Raw genomic sequence first — 27085 nt, forward strand, 5'->3', positions numbered from 1 at the left:
AAATAAGGTCTTCTACCTTGAAGCAGGGTTCTCAGAGCACTGCCTTGGGGCTGCTCTGAGTCAGGAATATGACCAAGAGCGAAGGGTGGTGGCGTATGCCAGTCGAGCCCTGACCCCAGTGGAGCAAAAGTTCTTGGACTGCGAGAAGGCCCTGTTGTCTACGGTCTGGTCGGTAGAACACTTCCGTAGTTATGTAGGGGGACAAAAGATCATCATCGAAACCTGCCACCAACCTGTGACATTCCTGCATAGCCAGAGACTGAAAGCAGGCAGGGTGTCAAATAGCAGGATTGTGGCATGGATGATGGCCCTACAAGGCTATGAGATAGAGGTACGTTATGCACAGAGCAAGAAAATGTACCTGGGACAGGGCCTGGCTTTGGGCCAAGTGTGTCACGGCTGTGACACTGACATGGAAGCTCCAGAAATGATTCCCGCTGCTGAGCTACCGAACAATCATCGGTACTACGATGAGAACGTGGTCCAGGGCTTACCCATGGCCTATGTTGACGGTTGCTCTTTTCGCCACGAACAGCAGGTGCTAGCAGGGGTAGGTGTAGTCTGGCAAGACAATACTCCCTGTGGGCCGACCCGCTATAAGCTAGGACCAAAGACTAGTCAGTATGCGGAAGTAGCTGGGGTGCTGATCACCCTCCAGCAGGCCCTGACAAATGGCCTTAAACAATTTGTCATCTGTAGTGACTCGAACTACGCCCGACATAGCTTCGTGTCCCATCTTCCGTATTGGAAGGGTAACGGCATGAAAAATGCCCGGGGCAAGGAAGTAAAGAACAAAGAGTTGTTCCTGGCCAGTGACAAGCTCACGACCGAGGCTGGAATGATGGTTTACTGGAGGAAGGTGAAGGGACACTCCCAGGTGAAGGGACCCGACAAAGACGGGAATGATGAGGCCGACCGGCTGGCCAAATCTGGCGCCTTAGAGGGTGATCCCTGGCAGTTCCAGCAGGAATGGCTACCCCCAGAAACCGTGGCTGAGGTCAAGGCGGTCACCCGAAGCAGGGCTAGACAGGATGTCGGAGCTGACCCTCAATCTGTAGTGCTTGGGTCACAGGGTTTTAACACTGATCTTGCGGAAATGCAGAAACAGGACCCAGCAATTGGGCAAATGTATCAGCATATCGCTGACCCAGTGCGTCAACCTCTTTCAGAGCAGGTGCTGAGCCAGTCTCCGGAGCTGAAGGAGCTGGCAGAGGTGAAAGACAACCTAAAAATTATAAAGGGGTTGTTGGTTTGTGTACCAGTTGCACAAGGTGTCCCAAAGTGGGTAGTTCCCCGCTGTCATCGGGGGGTCATGATCCAACACGCTCATGACGAACCCTGTGGGGGTCACCGGGGAATCAAGGCCACGTACGACACTATCCAGCAGGTGGCATTCTGGCCTCACATGGGCCAAGACATCGCCGCGTATGTAAAGGGGTGTCTGACGTGTAGCCAGTTCCAACCATCACGGCCCTTGCACCGTGCACCACTCCAGAAAAAGGGCATGACATTCCCCTGGTCCAATCTACAAATGGATTGGGTGGGGCCGCTGGTGAGGTCATCCAGAGGGAACAAATATTTCCTCACTGTTACGTGTGCATTCACAAAATGGATTGAGTGCCTCCCAGCACCCAACGACACGGCAGAGACAACTGCAGTGCTGTTGGTGAACCGTGTGTTCAGTCGATGGGGACTCCCCCTGACCGTGGACTCGGATCGGGGAACCCATTTCACAGCTACAGTAATGGCAACCCTGTGGAATATGCTTGGGGTCAAGGCCCAGTTGCATATCTCCTACCACCCTCAATCCTCGGGCCAGGCAGAAAGGGCAAACCGAACGGTGGTTAGTATGCTCAAAAAGTTTGTCTCCACCAACAGTAGGGACTGGGACATTAAGCTGCCCCTGGTTCTGATGGCCATCTGAGCCACGCCCCACTGCTCTACGGGGGTCCCACCTTTTGAGATGATGACAGGTCGGAAGATGACTCTTCCCCTACACTGTCTCTATGGGGTGGAGGACCTGAGCACGACGGGGGCTGCTACGGCCCATCAGTATGTTTCAGACCTGCGAGCACATCTGCAGGCAACCTTTGCTTTTGCCCAGAACAATCTGGGAAGGAGTGCAGAGGGTAGGAAAGCATACTATGACCGAAAGGCAGTTAACCAGGAACTCCAAGTAGGAGACAAGGTCCTGTACTTCCAGTTTGCCAAACCCACAGGGGTGGCCCGGAAGTTCTTACCCAGTTGGACAGGACCCCACGAGATTGTCGATAAGGTATCACCGGTAGCTTATCGAATTCGGATTGAAAAGGGAAGGCAATCTCTGGTTTACAAGTGGGTGCATCGCAACCACCTCCGGTTGTATCGCCCATCTCAAATGGCGCCGGAGGACACAGAATAGGGTTAAAAGTCTAAACCCGATCAAAGAGGGGGGTGCCCCTTTGTAGTTGCAGGTAGTTAGGTACTATAGTGTAGGTCCTGCTAGGAAAATATATTCAAAAATATAGTGGAACTGTACCATGTGCCTCATCTGTGTTCCAGAATGGGAATCCTAAAACTGCCACGGCTGGTCCTGACAGTACTGTGGATCGCCTCGACACAGCCCCTTGAAGTTGTGGAACCCGGTCCTCCTACCGGCATAGTCCTGCAGGACGCTCCCGGATTGTTGTTAACAAATTGCAGAACATATACTCAGCGAGTGTATGTACGGCTGGACCCACATGATGTGTTTCGGAAGCACATCAGCATGAACAGTAGGGTGTCCTATCATGGTAGGCAGTGGGCTGGGGATACTGTATGGCATGCCCAGCTAGACACTATACACATGCTCCGCCAGCTGAGGAAGGCAACAGTCACCCAGGAGGAGATGACAGGCCTCAGCCGCCCCAAAAGGTTCTTGGGGGGTCTGATTGCTGCGGCCTCCGCCGTGGGTTCGCTATTTTCAGCGGGTCTGTTTGCTGCTAACACTGTCACCCTGACCACCCTGAGAAGGCAGGTGTCTGGGTTACGTAAGGAAATGCCAGAAATTTATGACAAGCTGTATCAACAGCAGCAGCGGCTGGAAAGCCTAGGGAAAACCTTACAGGGCACAATTTTAGCAGTAAACCTTCATGCAGCACTGTTAAATAACACCCTCCACACCGTGGGCAGGATTGTCGACGTGTTACAGTGGGACTATGCTTATGTGCAACAGGTCAGAATGCTGATGCAGGATCTGCTTAGGGAGCTTAGTGCCACAGTAACTAGCCTAGCCATGGGACAGATTCCAACCTACTTGGTTCCACTGTCCTTAGTAGAAGAAGTACTGAAGACAACCACTTCCGAGATGGTGCAGCCATTGCAAGTACATCTTGCATACAGTCTAGGCAGTGCCATTCCCATACATGTCAACCCCGAAGCCAAGGAAATAGGTTTCCTGTTGAACCTTCCCATCGTGAGTAGCAAGGATATCTATAGACTCAAGTCTATATTGAACGTTGGCTTCTGGAGGGGGGACATGCATGTGAAGTTGACCACCCCACCGCTCGTAGCTTACCAGGAGGATGATCCGAATTTGTACCTTGTTCCAAACCTGGAACTGTGTATATCAACCAAGGATATCCACTGGGTATGCCCAAGTAAGCCATTCCTTAGGGACACAACTCAGAGGTTGTGTGGTATCAGAAAGGGGGCTGCCACTGAAAAGTGTAAAGCCACAGTGACGAGCAAACGTGAGGTTAACGAACCCCAGGTTGAGCAGGTGGGAAAGAAATGGCTGGTCAGCACACCACAATTAACGGTTACAATAACCTATGACAGACATGATACAGCTACCGAAGTGCAGCTACCCAACCAAACAGTTTTTCTACAAGTTCCTGAAGGAGCTATAGTGCATCTCAACGATTTAGCACTGTATCACCTGGAGTCAGAACTGTATGAAACGGAACTCGAGATTGTGGACGCTTTCAGAGGACACAGCGTTGACTTGGATGAGAGAATCCAAGAGACAGTAAGTCTTGAGGGTGTACAGGTAGTCGAATTTGTTCTCAACGACACAAACTTAAAAACTACACTGGTAGGTCCCAAGCACAGTCGTTGTGGATCCTCTGGGGCGCTAGGAACAGTAAACGTGGTCATCTTGACACTGCTGCTGGGTAGCTGGATCATGGCTGGGGTAATGTTTTGGATGCTGTTCTCTTGTATCAAAGCCTTGCGGGGTAGTTTGAATGAGACAAAGGGAGCAATGGTTTATCACCGAAATCAGGTAACCACGCCCAAGCGTCTGCCTGCTGCAGAGCTATCCGATACTGATAGTGAACTGCCGGAAGTTTAAGGTCTAGGGCTAATGATGACGCCCGATGCCTCATTTCTATGTACCTTATAACTGAGAGCAGGTATACGCAATGTTCTTTCCAACACTATTTCCTGTACAAATTCTCGAGAGGTAATGTGAATATTGGGTGGTAGAATCCACCGGGGTACAACAGACATCACTTAACTCTGTTTTTGTTTTGAAGGCAACAACGCCTCAGGACCTCGTGACCTTCAAAAAGGGGGGATATGTAGCGGCAATGCTTGTTAATAAGACAGAATTAAGCGTTGGTATGCTCCTAAAAGAGGCCCCATCTCACCCTCCATCTCTGTGGTGCAGCCACAGAGAAAGAATTCATGCAAGCTGATTTAAGATGTTTTCTTGTGATAAGAAACCAGCTCCCAAAGGGGGATGCACTTAGCTAAGCCTGGCTATCATGATCAATGGTCATGCATTGGCGCCTATCAGTCTAGGGAGTGCCGAATGGACATCTGGACTGCATTCCTAAGTGTCAAGAGTAAGTGACTTATATCTCACCTTGACCAACCAATCAGGGACTGGCAGGGCGTGGTAATACCACGTGGGTCTCCAATGCCCGCCAAACTCTCAACCAATCAGCACACATCTGGGTCTTGATCAAAAAGGGAGCGCAAGCTCAGTTCTGGGCTCTCCTTGGCCATTTTTCGCGCATCCTCAGAGACAATCACGTGACAACTGCTGTTGTCTGCAAAAGGACTTGGACTTTGTTCTAAGCGCGAGGCCGAGGATCCCGTACGTACTCAGAATTCTACCAACGTGAATGCTCCGCTTGATCAACGGCAGCCTACAGTTGGACCCTCGTCGACAACCTGAATAGCTTATTCAGAAGCAGCGCTGGACCGGGAACGAACCAGTTTCTTCCCAGGCAAAAGAGTGACTTGTGAGGACTCGCGGTCACACTCTGTGCATAGAGACTTTCTACTAGCCAGCCGGACTGCTGGTAGATCCCCTCGGAGCAACGACTGCCCTGCGCGCCGCAGTCAGATTCCTCCGCCCGTCCTACTCCGAGCTGCACCTCGACTGGTTGGCCGGTAGCCAGAGGACGCCGTCACAACGCCCATTGGACAACCGCTGCAACAGAGGCTGCAACAGAGCCTGTCAGCTGGTTTGGTGTTCGTGCCGGGAAACTCCAAATCCAAACACAGTGGATAAGTAAACCCCATGTTCTACATTGCGTCTCGAGAATTCAATTGTACCTCAACACAAGTTGTTATCAATTTAATTCATGAGTAATGTATTTACTTCCGAGTTTGGAGTAACAGTGGGTAATAACACTGATTAGCGATTTGGTAACCGAACGATATATATTGACATATATTCTCTGTTGTGTATCTCTTTGTGTTTGCATCTCTTCGAGATTATATACCTTGTATGTTGATAACCCTCACCGTAAGGTCTGCCGCTCGTATCCAGGCAGACTAGTATATGTTTGTTGCACAGTTATATTAATAAATGTATCCCGTGTATTGAACCCGTGTGTGTGCGTTGTTAGTTGTTCTGACGATTGATTTTCTAAAAGCCCCGACGAACAACCTCGTGATTACTGCTACAATTAATAATTGTCTCAGTAAACCCATCAAAACCACTACAACAGCAACAACAACAATATTGTATTCCATTGCACTTTGAAAACCAAGTAATAACTTAACTATATGTGCAAACGTTTTATGATATGTCGCTGTTGTGAATGTCTGTGGAGTGTATCTTATTTGCCTGTCTGTCCTGGCTCTCTCGCTCGTCCTCCCCCCCTCTCTCCCTCAATTCAATTCAATTCAATTCAAGGTGCTTTATTAGCATGACAGATGGGTAAAATCAGTGTTGGGTATTTACTTTGCTTTGAGATTCCACTTTTAAAGGTGATATATAAAATCAAGGCTTTAACTTGCTTTAACTCCGCAAGTCTGAGTTCTCGTATCTGTCCTATCCGAACCCGAAAGTATAACAATATGTATCTTTATAGCAGGTGGTGTACAACTTTTAAGCATAGATTACACTTTTATAAAATGTATTTAAAAAATAAAAACGATTACAATCTAATCTTTCCACGTTTGATCCCAAGATCCCAAGAAAAATAAATCTAAATGGGGAGAAAGTTATGCTGAAAGTTTATTAAGATACTTAGAAGACAAAGATTTCAATTTATGTTGCATTTGTCTGATTGTGAATCAAAAAACACATATATTTAAACACGCGCTTATGATTTAGATCAAAACGTGATTTAAATCAATATAAATGTTTATATTGTAACGCATAGGTGACTATTCATTGTTATTAAAATGACTTAAATTCGATCATGTTGTGATATTTAGAAATATAAATTTGTTTGGTGCGAGTGAGGTTGTATTTAATCTCTGACCAAGGGAAACGTTTCATTTTTTCAAAGAAATGTTTGTCAAAAAAAAAGTCATGGTTCTAGTGGGATTCGATCACAGACCGTGTGACGTGGGAGTCAGGAACCTAACCCACAGCGCCACCTGCAAGGTCACATGCAGAGTGCTGTAAAAATGCTCTTCATGCAGTAGAACAAAAAGTATTTTCGAATTTGGCGGCATGGGACAAGTTGTAAAATATTTCCAATCACCCTGGTCGTGGTACAAAATTTTAATGACCACCTTTAAATGTTTTCAAAAGCTATAGTGTCTGACAAACTAATTTTCAGATTCTCTGAAAAACCCAACTCTTTGTGCATTCGTTTAGTGCATTCGCCCTGTAACACTTCCCTATCGGTAAAACCTTCATTTAACAAACCGTACACACTCCCGGCGAAACACAGATCACCCCCCATGTAATGTAAGTTAATAAGATGCGCTTTTTTCCGAGCAATTACCCTGCTGTACAGAACGGATTTAAATCTTCTGCGGGCACCCCCCTGCATATTCCTAACTATTGTCACCACTAATCGGAGGCTGTCATCGTTGAGAACTTCTGTGTGGCTCTGTAAGAGGTCTGAGATGTGGTTTAAAAAATCGGCAGCATTTAATTCTCCGGGGCGTCTCCTGAGTGAGAACAAGGGTTTGTTAAAACCACCCGAAGACAAACGCAGCTGTACAAAATCATTCACCCCTATGTTTGGAGAAAGTTCATCCAATATTCTCTGGAGTACACCATGCACAGCGTCTATAGCCTGTACATACGACGCTATTCTGTCAAGATTAACAAAACAAAATTCTTCATAGTGCTCTGTTGCTCTAAAATTATTATAAGACCGGTTATAACTACGTATATGCTCCAGGAAAACTAAGGGGTCTCTATTCGCACCGACACCATCACCAACCTGATTCACATCGTTCATCCTAACCGGTTCTTGGTTTTCAAAGTTACCGCCATCCTGTTCTGCTACAGCACCACGGAAATTATTACGCTAAATTATTTTCCACCGATGTATTCTCATTGTGTGGTTCGGGATGCCCTTGAGAAATCTGATGCCTCTCTCTGAATCTTTTACATCTCAACAAACATGCTTTTGCTAGTTTAATTCTTTTATTAACGTACAAACGCTTGATGTTGGCAAGAGGTCGGTCTTTTAAACAGTTTTTAGACCGCATGTTTAGTCATTTATCCCTGGGGATCTTCGCCAATGAACCATGAAATAGCATTATCAGGTTTTGAAATTCAACGTTTAGAGTTGCATCCTCTTTAGAAATTACTTCTAAGAGGCTAGCAGCATAAGCCTGGATCGGTTTTGGAAACACGGAATGTACACTTGCTAAAGCCGCTCTGAGATGCTCTAAATCTCGCTTTTTATCCACCTCATCAGTGCTCACCGTTGATAGTAACTGTAATATACTGCACTGAATCTAGCGCATCACCAAACGCCAAGTCTCTAATTGCGTTATTATTTTTCTCCAAAGGCTTGACACGTTTGGATTTCGTCAGAGTATTAACGGCAGTCTTCGACGCTGTCACCACCTCAGGGTTTCCTCCACACTTTTTTCACTGCTCGTCGATACAGCTGCTATGTGAATAAAAATAAAATACTTTTTAATACCACACCAATGCTCCATATCTCAAAATCAGAAAACTACGCTAACCAGGATAAAAATAAAAATAAAAGACTTTTCAACACACCAACCAATGTAATCTAAACGGTCAAAATCAGAAAACTATGTTAACTAAGATAAAAACGCCACACATGAGGTGCATCCCTACACAAAGGGCTGTGGGTGAATGGAACAAGCTACCCAGCCATGTTGATTTTGTTTCCTTTAAGAAAGTGATGGCGCCACTAGCAAGTGGTTAGGTTAACGGCATATAGACACAAGACGCAGACGGAGAGGGGGTATTGTAAAGCACAAACAAGGTTTTTTAAACGTGTAGCTTGTTTCCTCACCAGCATCTGTGAAATAGACACATGGGTGTATTGATGTGGAGAAAGTACCCGTGTGTCTTTAAGAAGGACATGGCCATAAAGCGTTATTCAAAAAATTGTCGTAATTACTCATCGGCGTTGCGGTGTATTGCCGTAACTGGACGTGTGTCAGCTGTTGTTTTTGGTGCATCTAATGGAAAAGAATGGGTACGCGCAGTCACTGCCATATAACTGAACAACTCCCTTGTAATTCTATTATAATAATTCAATATTGCATAATATACAAATATTATACAACGTTAATAAAGCTAACAACACGTCAACATGAGACATGCATGTTGTAATGTGTAATTTTATCTCACAATAAGCCAGATATACATACCTGGGAAATGTTGGAAATCCTCGTAAATGCTTTATTTACGGACTTAACACTACTCGATTTGATAGACGATCAAATCGAGTAGTGTTAAGTCCGTAAATAAAGCATCTTCAGACTGTTGAATTTGATCGGTGTGATCCATTCTGACAAGTTAGTTGACAACGCGAGACTGAAAGATTTGGAATCCAGCCAGAAGTTCAGATGTTACACCGCGGGTCCTTATACCCCCTGATAAACATCCTCTTCTAAGAAACACAGTTTCCCCCATGTTTCCCCCCCTAAATCCTTTAACCTTAGGTATCATGGGGTGTACATGTGTTGGGCTGTAGAAATTATTTAAAGAAACATTTTTAAAAAACGTTTTAGACCGTTATAATGTTAAAATCTATATTATTTTAAGACATACAACTGTGTCTAAATTTCATAGCTGTTAAAACGTGGTGAAAATGTGTCCCGGTGTCAGCAATGGACCTCTTAGAATGTTATTAAGAAAAATGTTTTTTTATTAACGGTATCGCTATAAGTAAATGTAAAGTAAATATCTATTCTTCATAGTGACATGTTCACAAACCATCCTTGACATTGTAGCGGCAATGCTTGTTAATAAGACAGAATTAAGCGTTGGTATTTTCCTAAAGGAGGCCCCATCTCACCCTCCATCTCTGTGGTGCAGCCACAGAGAAAGAATTCATGCAGGCTGATTTAAGATGTTTTCTTTTGATAAGAAACAAGCTCCCAGATGGGGATGCAATTAGCTAAGCCTGGCTATCATGATCAATGTTCATCCATTGGCGCCTATCAGTCTAGGGAGTGCCGAATGGACATCTGGACTGCATTCCTAAGTGTCAAGAGTAAGTGACTTATATCTCACCTTGACCAACCAATCAGGGACTGGCAGGGCGTGGTAATACCACGTGGGTCTCCAATGCCCGCCAAACTCTCAACCAATCAGCACACATCTGGGTCTTGATCAAAAAGGGAGCGCAAGCTCAGTTCTGAGCTCTCCTTGGCCATTTTCGCGCATCCTCAGAGACAATCACGTGACAACTGCTGTTGTCTGCAAAGGGACTTGGACTTTGTTCTAAGCGCGAGGCCGAGGATCCCGTACATACTCAGAATTCTACCAACGTGAATGCTCCGCTTGATCAACGGCAGCCTACAGTTGGACCCTCGTCGACAACCTGAATAGCTTATTCAGAAGCAGCGCTGGACTGGGAACGAACCAGCTTCTTCCCAGGCAAAAGAGTGACTTGTGAGGACTTGCGGTCACACTCTGTGCATAGAGACTTTCTACTAGCCAGCCGGACTGCTGGTAGATCCCCTCGGAGCAACGACTGCCCTGCGCGCCGCAGTTAGATTCGTCCGCCCGTCCTACTCCGAGCTGCACCTCGACTGGTTGGCCGGTAGCCAGAGGACGCCGGGACAACGCCCATTGGACAACCGCTGGAACAGAGGCTGCAACAGAGCCTGTCAGCTGGTTTGGTGTTCGTGCCGGGAAATTCCAAATCCATACACAGTGGAAAAGTAAACCCCATGTTCTACATTGCGTCTCGAGAATTTAATTGTACCGCAACACAAGTTGTTATCAATTTAATTCATGAGTAATGTATTTACTTCCGAGTTTAGAGTAACAGTGGGTAATAACACTGATTAGCGATTTGGTAACCGAACGATATATATTGACATATATTCTCTGTTGTGTATCTCTTTGTGTTTGCATCTCTTCGAGATTATATACCTTGTATATTGATAACCCTCACAGTAAGGTCTGCCGCTCGTATCCAGGCAGACTAGTATATGTTTGGTGCACAGTTTATATTAATAAATGTATCTCGTGTATTGAACCCGTGTGTGTGCGTTGTTAGTTGTTCCGACGATTGATTTTCTAAAAGCCCCAACGAACAACCTCGTGATTACTGATACAATTAATAATTGTCTCAGTAAACCCATCAAACCACTACATTTAATGGCGTCCCTGGGTGGGCGAGTTTAGAATGAAATGAGAATCAGTCGCACAGAATAACTGATATTGCTGTGAGTTCAAGTTCACGGCTTCTATACGCGAATACTGGGTGTGCTAATAACTGCGTGAAGAAATCCCCCTGTTTTCTAGCTTTTAGTGTAACGCCTGCTGATTGGAAATCCATCTGCTCGGGTGTTTAGATTCCATACTGTATTTTGGTAAAAGGAAAAAAAAAGTAATACTCTTAAAGTTTCTCTGACGTAATGACAATGGCTGCTAAAATGTCTGAAGTGGAGTCGCTTATAAGTACTATTTCTAGCGACGACAATCCTGGTTACTGGAGCAGTATCGAAAAGTTGAACTTTGATGATATTGAGAAGCTGCAAGTAGATTTAGTAGCTAAGGTAGCAAACCAGCTTAACACAGGAGGGTCTGTGAATGCAGTTCAGGTCCCATCGAGTTTCGGCTTAAATCTAGCTAAACAGCTGTAACTGTCTTTGTCCCAGCTGACAAAGTTTCAAAAGCTTCAGGGAAAGCTAGAAAGATATAAGGTGGAGTGAGTTGAGTTGCTGGATATAATCAGAGAAAAGAGAGTGAAAAATGAGGAAAGTGAAGACTGACTCAGGGAAGTTTTAGGTAAATTAGATGACCTGTCTGCTAGAGAAACTGCGGCTGAGGTAGCTAGGAGAGACCTGGAAGTGAGCTTGAAAGAAAAAGAAAAAGAAATTGAGAGTTTAAATGAGCTCAGCCAGGAAAGGCAAAAGGAGTTAGATCCTGCCGTACTGGAAGCAAAACAGGCTAGATCCCACTTGCATGCCAGCCCACCTAGAAGCCCAGAGCGCTCACCCAGCGCGCCGGGAGGAGGTTTCTCCCGGCCAGAGTCTGTGGTCGGATCGGCATGGGGGAGATCGCCGAGTCCTGCGCGAGACGCAAGGGCGATGCAATTCAGGCATAGACCCCCTGCTCCTGATCACGGCCGTCCCCCTGCACGCGGAGAAACCATAAAAGTTAACCTCCACTCCCTGAGGCAGTTAGCCAAAGATGTAGAAAGGTTTGACCCGTCAGTGTCAGGGAAAAATGTGGAAACCTACATCGATGAGCTGAGATATACTTTGCAGTTTATGCCCGGAGCGTCCGAACAGGAAAAGGCTATGTTAGTAAGGAAAACTACTAGCCGAGCGGTCCACGAGTGGATGTCTAGACAAGGACCGGAGGTCTGTAATAGCTTTGAGGAGCTGTGTCAGGCAATGATCGGAGAATTTTTGGCTTTTATCGATCCCATAGCTGCCGTGGCCGCTGCGCACCATATTAAGCACGAAAAAGCTGAAGCCCCTCGCGACTATTATGAGAGGCTTAGGTGCACTTATTTTGCAGGGCGGAATGAAGAGGGTTGCGAAGAGAACGTGAATTTCAAAGGTTTATTCATTGCTAATCTGCATCCCTCAGTCAGGAAAATGATTGTGATGCACACTGATGCAAAAGTGATGAAAATGGCTGACATTAGAAGGTTGGCTCAAAAAGCCTGGGGAGCTGAAGTCTCTGCTTCCTCAGAGCGAAAACCTGCTAAAACGGCCGTCTTCGCCACTAAAGCCAGCAGGGTTGACGACTCGCCACAGCTCGAGGGAGCTGAGGTTCCTGAGCCCGCTAAGCCCCGGCGCAAAATAGGCAGGCAGGACCGCACTAAGCGTCAGAGCCGCCGTGAGCGCTACGGGGAAGGTAAGGGCTCCGGCAGAGCCTATCATAAGGCTGGACGAAGGGAATCGACTGCAGCCCGCCTGGCCCTGCTTGAACAAGCCCTGCTTGAGAGATCAGGACAGGGTAAACCTTCCGCACCGAATGCCGGAAGCGTGAATGAGCTTAGGGGGACCACGCCCCTTCTCACTGGAGGAGGCGGGGATCCATCCCAAACCCCTCCCTCAGTCTATCTGATTGGGTGGGAGGGTTCCTGCCTGGAAGAAGACTGTGACTCTGAGTTGGGCGCTGACCCCGCCCCTGAAGGCAAAGAAAAGGCAGGCTTCCAACAATTCTTAGGGAATCTCAGCCAGAAAGGCAAAGCAAGGCATATTTATATCAAGGTTTCTCTTGAAAACGTCTTAGATAGAGAAGCACTGATTGACACTGGGGCTGAAATTAGTTTGATGTCAGCCGATCTACTCAGCGAGCTCAAACGAGTAGCGAAAGGAAAAGGCATCAGACTTAAGGTAGAACCGTGTAAGATAGAGATTTCCAGCTATACCCAGGATCATGCCAGGATCACACACCGAGTGTGGGTGGCACTTAGGTTCGGGCCAATGAATGTGGTGCATGTTTACATCTCTAGGTTTAAAACAGAGCCACTACTCATTGGCCAAGACCTGCTTGACAGGCTGGAGCCTCTGGTGGATTGCCAGCGTGGAAAATTTTGGGATCAGTTCAAAAACCCTAAGCCTGTCGTACAGGAAAAAGGGGGGTTCAGTGGTTATGCTGTGATCACACAGTGCCCACTGAACACTATAGCTGAGTTGGAGGTTCCACCTGGTTCCTCTGGACGAGAAATAAATGTCTCTTCTTGCTTTCCAAAACTACAGGGAAGTCCTGCCCAGGCCAGCACTCCCACGGTCTCCCAACTACAGGAGCAGTGCTCCGAGCAGCTGCTTGACCCGCCAGGTAAAGCACACCCCTTTTTCATCCCTGAAGAAGAGTGGATCTCCCTGTCCGGTAATGAATGGGAGTCCTTTCTGTGCGCCCTGGTACCTCAGGGGGACCAGGACTACCACCCCATGGTGGTGGGAGGGGTCCAGGTGGCAGAAGTGCAGGTTGATGATGTAATTCTCAGCCTCAGCTCTGAGAAGTCCATAATCAGTGAAGGTCTGTTCGAGGACCTGTCGCGAAGCCGTCAGGTGATCCTGGTGACGCAGTCACAGGTTCTGTGGTGGGCACCCCCACCTCATAGGTCCATTTGGAGCAAAGGAAGCTGTGTAGCTTCCATCTCCATCGGAAAAAGGTAGTTTGCTCACTACTTCCAGGTAGCACCTCAGCTGACCCACTCAGTCTGTATTGGTGCAGACCTGTTGGTTCGACTGGGCGCCCAGCTGGACACAGTAAACAGTGTGCTGTGGACACGGGTGAACCCAGATGCTTACTCTCTAAGCGGCGACCCCGAGAACATTCGGTCAGGTCAGACGATTCCTCAGGCCTGCCAGGTAGTAAACGAATCGGACCTGATCGTTCCTGCGTCAACAGCAGGGTTTCCAGTACGCCTTGTCCTAAAGAAGGGACAGAGAATGGACGCTGAGATGGTTTTCTTCCAACCATCAACTCAGTTTATCAGACTGAACCTAGCAGTCTGTGGTACCCCCAGACTGGAACGGAATGGCTGAGCTACCTGCCTGTTGGTGCAGAACATTGCAAAACAAGATGTCAAAATCCCTGCTCGCACTGACATGGGACTGGTATTTGACAATGGTTTCTATGATTTCGAACTGGCCATCCCAGTACTGGGGCAGCTCCCTGGTCCCTTGGCCAGGGAGGGGGGAACCGAGCAGGTGTACTACACCTACCCCCGGCGGATGATTGCAATTATGCCAATAGGGGGATTCTGCAACCAGGAGGTGTGCAGAGTGGACCTTAGCGATAAGGATGAGATGGTTGTGTACACAGTACACGCAGGTGTTCTGACGGACCACTCAGCCGAGAGTGCGACCCGGGATACTGCCATGCCGTCAAAAGCGGGGTTCCTAGAGCTGGTACAGGAACAGGTTGGTAAGGCAGATGCCCTGGAAACGGAAAGCCAGCGTCAGAAGCTGCGTCAGATCTTCCAGGATTTCCAGGAAGTGTTTGCACGGGACGCCTATGACTGCGGGGTGATGGATTTGCACACAGTGCGCATTCCTACGGCCCCTGGCGCCCGCCCAACCTATGTCAGGCAGTATCGCATTCCCCTCACGGCATACGAGTCCATAAAGAGATGTTGGATGCTCTACTAGAGCGTCAGATCAGAAGGGAGTGCAACTCCACTTATAACTCCCCACTGTGGCCGGTGCTGAAACCCAATGGTAAGTGGCGTCTGACCATTGACTACCGGCAGCTGAATAAACAGGTTCCTTTGATCTACCTAGATCAGGAGTTAGCCAAGGTGACAACAGCGAAATATTTCACCACAGTGGATGTGGCCAATGGGTTCTGGACCCTTGAGGTAGAACCGACAGACCAGTACAAACTGGCCTTTTCCTTTGGAAACAGGCAGTTCACCTGGAATCGATGCCCCTTTGGGTATTCCAACTCCCCAGCGGAGTTCAACATATTTCTGCACAAAGCCATGAGTGATGCAGCCGCCAGGGGCAACCTGGTCTATGTGGACGATATTCTGATGCTGAGTCAGACCTGGGAAGAACACATGGCCGAGATCAGGCATGTGTTGACCCAGCTCTCCCGTGCAGGGGCCAAACTGTCTCTGGCTAAGGGACAGTGGTGTAGGACCCAAGTGGAGTACGTGGGACTGTTGGTTGGAGCCCAAGGCATACAGCCACAGTCCAGCAGAGTCCAAGCTATCCAGAATATGAAGTCGCCCACTAACCTGTCTGAACTGCACAGCTTTCTGGGAGTATGTAATTATTCCCGGCAGTTCATTGAGGATTATGCTGAAATAGCAAGGCCCCTCCACAAGCTGTTGCAGAAAGACGTGCCCTTTGAGTGGGGGCCTTCCCCAGAACAGGCTGTGATGGAGCTGAAGCGCAGACTCGGTAGTGCGCCGTGCTTGGCCTACCCTGACAAAAATAAGGTCTTCTACCTTGAAGCAGGGTTCTCAGAGCACTGCCTTGGGGCTGCTCTGAGTCAGGAATATGACCAAGAGCGAAAGGTGGTGGCGTATGCCAGTCGAGCCCTGAGCCCAGTGGAGCAAAAGTTCTTGGACTGCGAGAAGGCCCTGTTGTCTACGGTCTGGTCGGTAGAACACTTCCGTAGTTATGTTGGGGGACAAAAGATCATCATCGAAACATGCCACCAACCTGTGACATTCCTGCATAGCCAGAGACTGAAAGCGGGCAGGGTGTCAAATAGCAGGATTGTGGCATGGATGATGGCCCTACAAGGCTATGAGATAGAGGTACGTTATACACAGAGCAAGTACCTGGTACAGGGCCTGGCTTTGGGCCAAGTGTGTCACGGCTGTGACACTGACATGGAAGCTCCAGAAATGATTCCCGCTGCTGAGCTACCGAACAATCATCGGTACTACGATGAGAACGTGGGCCAGGGCTTACCCATGGCCTATGTTGACGGATGCTCTTTTAGCCACGAACAGCAGGTGCTAGCAGGGGTAGGAGTAGTCTGGCAAGACAATACTCCCTGTGGGCCGACCCGCTATAAGCTAGGACCAAAGACTAGTCAGTATGCGGAAGTAGCTGGGGTGCTGATCACCCTCCAGCAGGCCCTGACAAATGGCCTTAAACAATTTGTCATCTGTAGTGACTCGAACTACGCCCGACATAGCTTCGTGTCCCATCTTCCGTATTGGAAGGGTAACGGCATGAAAAATGCCCGGGGCAAGGAAGTAAAGAACAAAGAGTTGTTCCTGGCCAGTGACAAGCTCACGACCGAGGCTGGAATGATGGTTTACTGGAGGAAGGTGAAGGGACACTCCCAGGTGAAGGGACCCGACAAAGACGGGAATGATGAGGCCGACCGGCTGGCCAAATCTGGCGCCTTAGAGGGTGAACTCTGGCAGTTCCAGCAGGAATGGCTACCCCCAGAAACCGTGGCTGAGGTCAAGGCGGTCACCCGAAGCAGGGCTAGACAGGATGTCGGAGCTGACCCTCAATCTGTAGTGCTTGGGTCACAGGGTTTTAACACCGATCTTGCGGAAATGCAGAAACAGGACCCAGCAATTGGGCAAATATATCAGCATATCGCTGACCCAGTGCGTCAACCTCTTTCGCTTCTCGGCCTTTTGGCTAAGATCAAGTTCAAGTGGCATGCCCGCAGTTCTTGTCTTTCCAAAGGTCTAGAAGGCGATCGAAGATTCTGAAGAGTGCTTGAGCTGGTATCGCTCTAGGTTGAGCCTAGGGGGTTAAGGCCAAGCAGCAGCTGAGCTGGGTGGGATCCGGCAGCAACGTTCTCTCTCTCTGCTCTCTCCTCTCCTCTCCCCTCCCCCTTTCTCTTGCTCCGCCTCCTTGGCCTCTTGGCTGGAAGTGGGTACACGTGGCCTGCCCGCAGTGCTTGCTTTCTTCCTCGAGACTCGGAAGCGCTATCCGCTCCCTCTCTCTCTCGCTCTCTCTCTCTCTCTCCCTCTCTCTCTTCCTCCTTGGCCTCTTGGCTGGGAGTAGGTACACGTGGCCTGCCCGCGGTGCTTGCTTTCCACCTCGAGACTCGGAAGCGCTATCCGCTCCCTCTCTCGCTCTCTCTCTCTCTCTCCCTCTCTCTCTCTGCCTCCTTGGCCTCTTGGCTGGGAGTAGGTACACGTGGCCTGCCCGCGGTGCTTGCTTTCCACCTCGAGACTCGGAAGCGCTATCCGCTCCCTCTCTCTCTCTCTCTGCCTCCTCTCCAAACCCTACCTCTTGCTGTAAACCATTAATCCCTGTACAGGGTCTATAGGCCTTTCCAGCGCTCCTTTGCCGTGGGGAAACTCCATTTATCAACGTCGCGCTTCATCCTCCTCCTGAGGTCCGCCAGGATCCTCTCTTCCAGCTCCCTCGCTCCCCACTTGTTGTTGTGCCGGATGAGATTGTTCCTTGCGTCCCACAGGCCTTTTTTTGTGAGGGACAGCAGCAGCCATATCAGTAACTGCGTCCCCCTGTCCAGTCCGGTAGGTGCCAGCCCCAGCAGAATGTACTGGTAGCTGAGCACCGCATTCGTTTCCAGGAGTTGCATTATGTTGTCCATTCTGCCCCACACCGCCTTGGCGAAGGGGCAGCTCCAGAAAACGTGCTCCTGAGTCTCCTCGACGAAACACGTGTCCCGAGGGCAATGCGGATTCCTGGAAATCGAGTGTCTGTAGAGGACCTCTCTGGTAGCCAGTCTCTTGTGAACGGCCATCCAGTTGAGGTCCTTCAGTTCGTTGTCCAGTTCTTTCGGCTGCGTTCTTTCCCAGACTGGGAGTCTGGGAACTCGCACCCTTTCGTTGGCGACCAGGTGCCCCCTCACCTCTTTGTACAGAGCTCTGTGGTTGGTTCAGAGCTCTGGCTGTCTCGTGGCCTCGTACCTCCTGCTCCACTTGACAGCGTGGATGTAGAACTCCGGTCGCCTCTCTGCCTTGGGGCCAGTGTTTGACCACTGGACCAAGTGCCTCATCGGGATGGAGAGCCACAGCCTGACAAAGTACTGGTACTTGTGGCCGATGGGCTCCCGCAGCGCCCGACAGAGGTTGCAGTAAAAAATGCAGTCGAGTTTCAGGGGGAAATGTGGGACATCTCGACCCCCTTTCTCGACCGGCTGACACATCCGGTTTCTCGTGATGTACTCGTACCTGCCACCCCAGACGAAGCCGAAGATCATCCCTTGCAGCGCTCGTCTGAGTCTGGCTGGCAGCGGGTACACCACCGCCAGGTACACCAAAGCCGGCAGGACGTCTGCTTTCAACACCATCACTTTCCCTGTGTAGGACAGCGACCGCGTTTTCCACAGACCCAGCTTGGCGTTCACCCTGGCTATCCTCTCAGTCCAGTTGTTGGTCTCATTGTCCTGGCTCTGGAAGGAAACCCCCAGTATTCTGAGGGGCTCCGTGCAGAGTTCGAGACCCTCCGGCGCCGTCGTCCTGTGCTTCCAGGGCCCGAAGAACTTCAGTTTGCTCTTTCGGCGGTTGAGCTTCGACCCCGAGGCTCTGGAGTATTGCTCCATGACCTGCAGGGCCCTCCTCAACCCCCTGTCCGACCTCAGGAACAGCGTCGTGTCGTCGGCGTACTGGGAGATCTTCAGGGTTTCCCCCGCGCCTCCCGGTATCTCCAGGCCATCGATGACGGGGTCCCGTCTCACCGCCTCTGCTAAGGGCTCTGTGAAGAGAACATAGAGAAGGGGTGAAAGGGGGCAGCCATGTCGTACTCCGGATTCCTGGGGAATGAAATCCCCCAGGTTTCCGTTCACGTTCACTCTGCTGCCCACGTCAGAGTACAGAATCTGAATCCAGCGGCTGAAACTCTCTCCGAAACCGAAGTGTTCCAGCACCCTGAACAGATAGCTGTGGTTCACTCTGTCGAAGGCTTTCTCCTGGTCCAGGCTGACCACCATCATGGGCACGTTCCGGTCCTCGGCCCAGGCGATGGCGTCTCTGGTCAGCTGGAGGTTCCAGCTGACGGATTGCCCCTCCACCCCACACGTCTGGTCGCTGTGGATGATGTGGGGGAGGGCGGTTCTCAGTCTGCCGGTCAGGAGCTTGGACAGGATCTTTACGTCCACGCAGAGCATTGTGATCGGCCTCCAGTTTTTGAGGTCGGCGGCGTCTCCTCCCTTGAAGAGCAGGGAGATGACGCCCTCCGTCATGGTGTCTCATGGAGTTTCCCCCGGCGGAAGATCTCCTGCGCCACTTCCACCAGATCTGCCACCAGGGTGTCCCAGAAGCAGGTGTAGAATTCCTTGGGGAGTCCGTCCGGCCCCAGCACCTTGCCATTCTCCATGGACAAGAGCGCCGCCTTCAGCTCCTCGGCCGTGATCGGACCCTCCAAGTCCTCCCTCACCTCCTCCGGTACTCGTGCCGTCAGCCCCTCCAGAAAAGCATCGCCTGCCTCCACCTCCGTCTGCTTTTCTGAAAAGAGCTCCGTGTAGAAAGCGGTGGCCGCCTCTACTTTGTCACTCTCGTCCAGCACTTCCTCTCCATCTCCCTGTCTCAGGCTGTGGATCACCCTCTTTTTCTGGGCTCCCCGGACCTGGTTGAAGAAATAGGAGGAACAGGTTTCATTATTTTCATAATGCTCCCTTTGTGCCTTGACAAGGAAAGCCTTGGCTTTCTCCGTGTGCAGTCTGCGGAGCCTCTCCTTCAGGTCCCGTGCCCGGGCTGAATTGAAGGCTCCTCCCCCGTTAGCCGAGCTGTACTCCTCCTCGAGTTGCCTCTGGAGTCGTGCAGTTTCCTTCCTCTCCCTGGCCGCCTTCCGTCTGCAGTACGTCTGCGCCAGGGTTCGGGTCCTGTCCTTCACCGACTCCCACCATTCCACCACGGAGCTGTAGCCATCTCTCAGGTCTCCCCAGCTCGCGTAGTCTTTCCGGAACAGTGCCCTGAAGTCGTCTTCCTCCAGTATCTCCCGGTTCAGCTTCCAGTACCCGCGACCGAATGCTGGCAGGCGGGTGTTAGCCACCACCGTCAAGCGCTCGTGGTCGGAATACCACGCCGGGGACACCGTCGCCGACTCCAGGGAGCATGTCGTGTGCAGGAAGATGTAGTCCAGGCGGCTGCACACTCCCCGGGAGTTTTTCCAGGTTGTTCCGGCGTCGTTAGGGCGGCACCGTCTGAAGCCGTCTACCAGGGAGAACTGCTTGAGTAGCGACTCCAGCTCTGTCGAGCTAGCGTCGCTCCCCTTCTCCCGGTCGACGTTGAAGTCCCCGCCGAGCACCACCTGTCTGTTGGTGGTGCAGCAGCTGGCTAGGTCAGCAAACACTTCCTTCCGGATAGAGGGTTCCGTCGGAGCATAGACGTTAATCGCTCTCAACTTCTGCCCCCTCCAGTCGATGTCTGCGACCAGGATCCGGCCCTGCACCATCGAGAAGGAGGAAACCATCTCTGGGTTTCCGTGGAGGATTCCCACTCCGGAAGAGTGGACCCCTCCTAGGCTCCAGCATGATTCTCCCTTTGTCCATTCCCTGGTGAATGTCAGCTTGTCACTTTCATCCTTCAGGTGGACCTCCTGTAAGAAACAAACTGAGAAAGACTTTGAGGCCAGATCATGAAAGACTCCCCGTCTTTTCACCGGGTCTCTCAGCCCTCTCACGTTGGTTGTTAGGAAGGTTAGTTTCACAGTCATGGTTAAACTAGTGAAAGTTAAACCTCCTCTCTGTACTTACAGTAGAAACTTGGGAGTCTACATCTGGGCACTGTTTAGCCTAGATATAACTCCTCTCGTTCGTGTCCTGGGGGGAATATGCTGGGCTCCCTCCAGGTTTCGCTGGGGACTGAAAAGTAAACATGCTGGACAGGTCCAGCCCTACCATCAGTCCGGGCTCCAGGGCGGCTTCGAAATAATCCTCGTCGTCCTCGAGGATACTCTCCGCCACCGCTTCGGGGAGGCTCTTTTCTTCCCTCTCTCGGGGAGTTTCGGGGGCCTCCAGTTTCTCCTGGGCCTCGGGGGAAGGGGGCGCCAATTCCTGGGCTGCCTCTTCCTGTTGTTCCTGGGCCTCGGGGGAGGGGGTTCCGACTTCCTGTGATGCCTCTTCCTGTTGTCCCTGGGCCTCGGGGGAGGGGGTTACCTCTTCCTGGGCTGCCTCCTCCTTTTGTCTGTGGGTCTCGGGGGAGGGGGGTTCCGTTTCCTGGGCCTCGGGGGAGGGGGTTTCCATTTCCTGAAGCGCCTCCTCCGGTTGTTCCTGGGCCCCTAGGGAAGAAAGTTCTCCCTTACCACTCTCTTTTTTTGTCCTTCCGAAGGTGGGTCCGCCCTGGGTCTCTTCTCCCGCTTGCGCTTTCCCTTTTTGCTGGGAGTTATCCAGGGCCCTTCCTCCGGTCGGCCATCTTGTCCCTCTTCCTGGCGGCCATCTTGTGGCACCGATGCGGCTGGGGGTGTGGCCTCGGCAGTTTCGGGTCTCAGCGGGGGAGGTGCAGGTTCTTTGTTCTCAGCCCTCTCCCTTTGTCTGGAGACCGGTTTCTGCCTGCCGGCTTCCACCACCTGCGCAAACGAAGGTTTGCTTACCTTGCATTGGCGAAGGAGGTGTCCCTCGGCGCCGCATCGGTCGCACTTTTTGGCTGCCCGGCAGGTTTTTGCCAGGTGCCCGTCCTCATTGCAGTTGTGACATCTGACGATGTCACATGTGTTTGTCTTGTGGCCGGACCGTCTGCACTTGCTGCAGAAATCCGGCATCCTGGGGTAGTAGAGGTACCCCCTGTCGGCTCCGATGTTGAAGCGAGCCGGGGGGTGCTGGAAACCGTCAACTCCCTCTGGGTCCTCCTTCAGGAGGACTCGGTACTGGCGTTTGCCGTACCAGACGCCTTCGTCCCTGACCTCTGTCGGTTTTCCCACCATGGTTACATACCTCCCTAGGTACGCTGTTACCCGTTCCGCTGGTACGTAGGGATTGTATGTGCAAACCGTAATGGTCCTCTGGTTCGTCTTCCTCATAGGCTCCGGCCTGAAATCAGAGAAGCCAGGGTGCTTACCTTTCTCCCTGATCAGTCTCGTTGCCTTTTCGTACGCTGCGTCCGTGGCCATGTAGGCCTCCATATATCTCTCTGCCTTGTTGTCCTGGAGGCAGTAGAGATCGCCGGCCACCAACTGCAAGATCCCTCGCAGGAAGGTCATGAAGAAGGCCTTTGCAGTCGGCATCGGCTCCGTCTTCTTTGTCCAGTGGAACCGGATCAAAGTCCTCTTGTCTGCCATCTCTGAGGGAGAAAAAGGGAAAAAAAAAAAAAAAAAAAGGAGGGAAAGAGAGAGAGCAAAAGGAGCAGCGAGGGAGCCCTGGCCTTTGTCCTTCTGGGCAAAGCCCAGCTAGGTGCAGGCGCAGGAGGAGAGAGAGAGAGGAGAGCGGAAAGTGCTTCCTGGTCTCAAGGAAGAAAGCAAGCACCGCTGGCAGGCCACGTGTACCTGCTCCCACCCAAGAGGCCAAGGAGGCAGAGAGAGAGAGAGCGAGAGAGAGAGGGAGCGGATAGCGCTTCCGAGTCTCAAGGAAGAAAGCAAGCACCGCGGGCAGGCCACGTGTACCTGCTCCCAGCCAAGAGGCCAAGGAGGCAGAGAGAGAGAGAGCGAGAGAGAGAGGGAGCGGATAGCGCTTCCGAGTCTCAAGGAAGAAAGCAAGCACCGCGGGCAGGCCACGTGTACCCACTTCCAGCCAAGAGGCCAAGGAGGCGGAGCAAGAGAAAGGGGGAGGGGAGAGGAGAGGAGAGAGCAGAGAGAGAGAACATTGCTGCCGGATCCCACCCGGCTCAGCTGCTGCTTGGCCTTAACCCCCTAGGCTCAACCTAGAGCGATACCAGCTCAAGCACTCTTCAGAATCTTCGATCGCCTTCTAGACCTTTGGAAAGACAAGAACTGCGGGCATGCCACTTGAACTTGATCTTAGCCAAAAGGCCGAGAAGCGATTGTAATACCACGTGGGTCTCCAATGCCCGCCAAACTCTCAACCAATCAGCACACATCTGGGTCTTGATCAAAAAGGGAGCGCAAGCTCAGTTCTGAGCTCTCCTTGGCCATTTTCGCGCATCCTCAGAGACAATCATGTGACAACTGCTGTTGTCTGCAAAGGGACTTGGACTTTGTTCTAAGCGCGAGGCCGAGGATCCCGTACATACTCAGAATTCTACCAACGTGAATGCTCCGCTTGATCAACGGCAGCCTACAGTTGGACCCTCGTCGACAACCTGAATAGCTTATTCAGAAGCAGCGCTGGACCGGGAACGAACCAGCTTCTTCCCAGGCAAAAGAGTGACTTGTGAGGACTTGCGGTCACACTCTGTGCATAGAGACTTTCTACTAGCCAGCCGGACTGCTGGTAGATCCCCTCGGAGCAACGACTGCCCTGCGCGCCGCAGTTAGATTCCTCCGCCCGTCCTACTCCGAGCTGCACCTCGACTGGTTGGCCGGTACCCAGAGGACGCCGGGACAACGCCCATTGGACAACCGCTGGAACAGAGGCTGCAACAGAGCCTGTCAGCTGGTTTGGTGTTCGTGCCGGGAAACTCCAAATCCATACACAGTGGATAAGTAAACCCCATGTTCTACATTGCGTCTCGAGAATTCAATTGTACCTCAACACAAGTTGTTATCAATTTAATTCATGAGTTATGTATTTACTTCCGAGTTTAGAGTAACAGTGGGTAATAACACTGATTAGCGATTTGGTAACCGAACGATATATATTGACATATATTCTCTGTTGTGTATCTCTTTGTGTTTGCATCTCTTCGAGATTATATACCTTGTATATTGATAACCCTCACAGTAAGGTCTGCCGCTATTATCCAGGCAGACTAGTATATGTTTGGTGCACTGTTTATATTAATAAATGTATCTCGTGTATTGAACCCGTGTGTGTGCGTTGTTAGTTGTTCTGACGATTGATTTTCTAAAAGCCCCAACAAACAACCTCGTGATTACTGCTACAATTAATAATTGTCTCAGTAAACCGATCAAACCACTACAACATTTTGAGGTTTTATTTTTTTACAATGCGGTGTTAAGAACATTTGCATTTTTGCGTGAAATACATGTGGTGATTATAAATAAGAAAACTTTACATTAATATAAGCCTAAAATGTACAGTGCCTTGCGAAAGTATTCGGCCCCCTTGAACTTTTCAACCTTTTGCCACATTTCAGGCTTCAAACATAAAGATATAATTTTTTTTATTTTATGTGAAGAATCACCAACAAGTGGGACACAATTGTGAAGTGGAACGAAATCTATTGGATTTTTGAAACTTTTTTAACTAATAAAAAAATGAAAAGTGGGGCGTGCAAAATTATTCGGCCCCCTTGCGTTAATACTTTGTAGAGCCACCTTTTTCTGTGATGACAGCTGCAAGTCGCTTGGGGTATGTCTCTATCAGTTTTGCACATCGAGAGACTGAAATTCTTGCCCATTCTTCCTTGCAAAACAGCTCGAGCTCAGTGAGGTTGGATGGAGAGCGTTTGTGAACAGCAGTTTTCAGCTCTTTCCACAGATTCTCGATTGGATTCAGGTCTGGACTTTGACTTGGCCATTCAAACACCTGGATACGTTTATTTGTGAACCATTCCTTTGTAGATTTTGCTGTATGTTTGGGATCATTGTCTTGTTGGAAGATAAATCTCCGTCCCAGTTTCAGGTCTTTTGCAGACTCCAACAGGTTTTCATCCAGAATGGTCCTGTATTTGTCTGCATCCATCTTCCCCTCAATTTTAACCATCTTCCCTGTCCCTGCTGAAGAAAAGCAGGCCCAAACCATGATGCTGCCACCACCATGTTTGACAGTGGGGATGGTGTGTTGAGGGTGATGAGCTGTGTTGCTTTTACGCCAAACATATCGTTTTGCATTGTGGCCAAAAAGTTCGATTTTGGTTTCATCTGACCAGAGCACCTTCTTCCACATGTTTGGGGTGTCTCCCAGGTGGCTTGTGGCAAACTTTAGACGAGACTTTTTATGGATATCTTTGAGAAATGGCTTTCTTCTTGCCACTCTTCCATAAAGGCCAGATTTGTGCAGTGTAAGACTGATTGTTGTCCTATGGACAGACTCTCCCACCTCAGCTGTAGTTCTCTGCAGTTCATCCAGAGTGATCATGGGCCTCTTGGCTGCATCTCTGATCAGTCTTCTCCTTGTCTGAGCTGAAAGTTTAGAGGGACGGCCAGGTCTTGGTAGATTTGCAGTGGTCTGATACTCCTTCCATTTCAAGATGATCGCTTGCACAGTGCTCCTTGGGATGTTTGAAGCTTGGGAAATCTTTTTGTATCCAAATCCGGCTTTAAACTTCTCCACAACAGTATTACGGACCTGCCTGGTGTGTTCCTTGGTCTTCATGATGCTCTCTGCGCTTTCAACAGAACCTTGAGACTATCACAGAGTAGGTGCATTTATACAGAGACTTGATTACACACAGGTGGATTCTATTTATCACCATCAGTCATTTAGGACAACATTGGATCATTCAGAGATCCTCGCTGAACTTCTGGAGTGAGTTTGCTGCACTGAAAGTAAAGGGGCCGAATAATTTTGCACGCCCCACTTTTCATTTTTTTATTAGTTAAAAAAGTTTCAAAAATCCAATAGATTTCGTTCCACTTCACAATTGTGTCCCACTTGTTGGTGATTCTTCACATAAAATAAAAAATTTATATCTTTATGTTTGAAGCCTGAAATGTGGCAAAAGGTTGAAAAGTTCAAGGGGGCCGAATACTTTCGCAAGGCACTGTAATATGACCTCTGGCTCTGATATTTAAATTATATTTAATATGAAATATAAATAATATCAATATAAGTGATTTGGCTGGGCATGGTGAAAAGATGTGTGAGGTGGCATAGATACAAAAAAAAATTACTTAAACTTACAAGGCATTTTCCTTTCATCTCAGTTCACTCTCTACCTATGCTTCCTTGAAAACACGATAACTGCAAGATAACATTGTCCTTGAATGCTCTTCAAAACTCACCTGTTTGAAATAACTGCATATATAGAATTGATCCCAGAATCTCACTATGACGTTCCTACTTGACCACACCTAATTTACAGCATCAGATGGACACACTTTTGCCGAGTTTTTTTTTCTACTACATTTTTATGGTTCATGTAACTCCTACCCCCTGCAAGCAGCATGAATGCCTGGCACTGTGGTACTGTGTTCCACAAAGGGTTGAAATACTTGAATCCCATTCCATTTTTTATAGTAGGATCACTTTCACTCAAAGCTGCAACCATTTTAATGATATGTGGGAATTAACTGCAAGTTCCTGTATCTTCCAGTTTTCAATGAGTTGAATGAGTTCTAGGGTTTTGTGAATCTATTGAGATCCTCCAGACATCATTTGCTGTCTGTCACTGAGATAATCTGTTCTCTTAACTGGGGATTTTGAATATTTTGGCAAATAATGTACATTTAAATAAATAGTTATACTGTATATTTAAATTGTAGAATTTAATTTTGTGTTTTCAAAACTCTGTATAAAAGAAGATGCAACTGCATTGCACTTTTCTAGGTCCAGATTCTGAATTGGCTGAAAGTATTGCTTACTATTTTCAATATGAGGCCTGTATTATAAAAAAAAGACCTTGCAGTTTTACAAGGTTTTGTCTCAGTATATTGAGATGTTCACTGTTGCCACAAATCTGCTGTCAGATATCTACCTCGTGGTATTACAATACTAATCTCTTCCCCACAAAAAAAAAACTCTCTAAGGATCTTAGGGTCTCTCTTGGAGTCTTGAATCGTTTCTTAGTCTGTAAGGTTACAGATGCAGCCATTCAAAATGCACGGTAAATCCTGTGTGCTGTGCAAAATTATCTACAGTTTAGCGCGTTATACCACAGTA

General features: G+C 49.3%; 1 protein-coding gene across 1 annotated transcript in view; it reads left to right on the top strand.

Annotated features, from left to right (window-relative positions):
- Positions 1–18940, top strand: part of LOC148676408 (uncharacterized) — a 76195-nt gene extending 57255 nt beyond the window's left edge. Inside the window, exon 5 of the mRNA XM_088644389.1 lies at positions 18902–18940. Coding sequence (XP_088500515.1) covers positions 18902–18940 — 39 coding nt within the window. The remainder of the gene's footprint in view (positions 1–18901) is intronic.
- Positions 18941–27085: the final 8145 nt, after the last annotated feature.

The sequence above is a fragment of the Lepisosteus platostomus genome, chromosome 2, assembly GCF_059453375.1.
Source record: "Lepisosteus platostomus isolate fLepPlt1 chromosome 2, fLepPlt1.hap1, whole genome shotgun sequence".
Classification (NCBI taxonomy): Eukaryota; Metazoa; Chordata; class Actinopteri; order Semionotiformes; family Lepisosteidae; genus Lepisosteus; species Lepisosteus platostomus.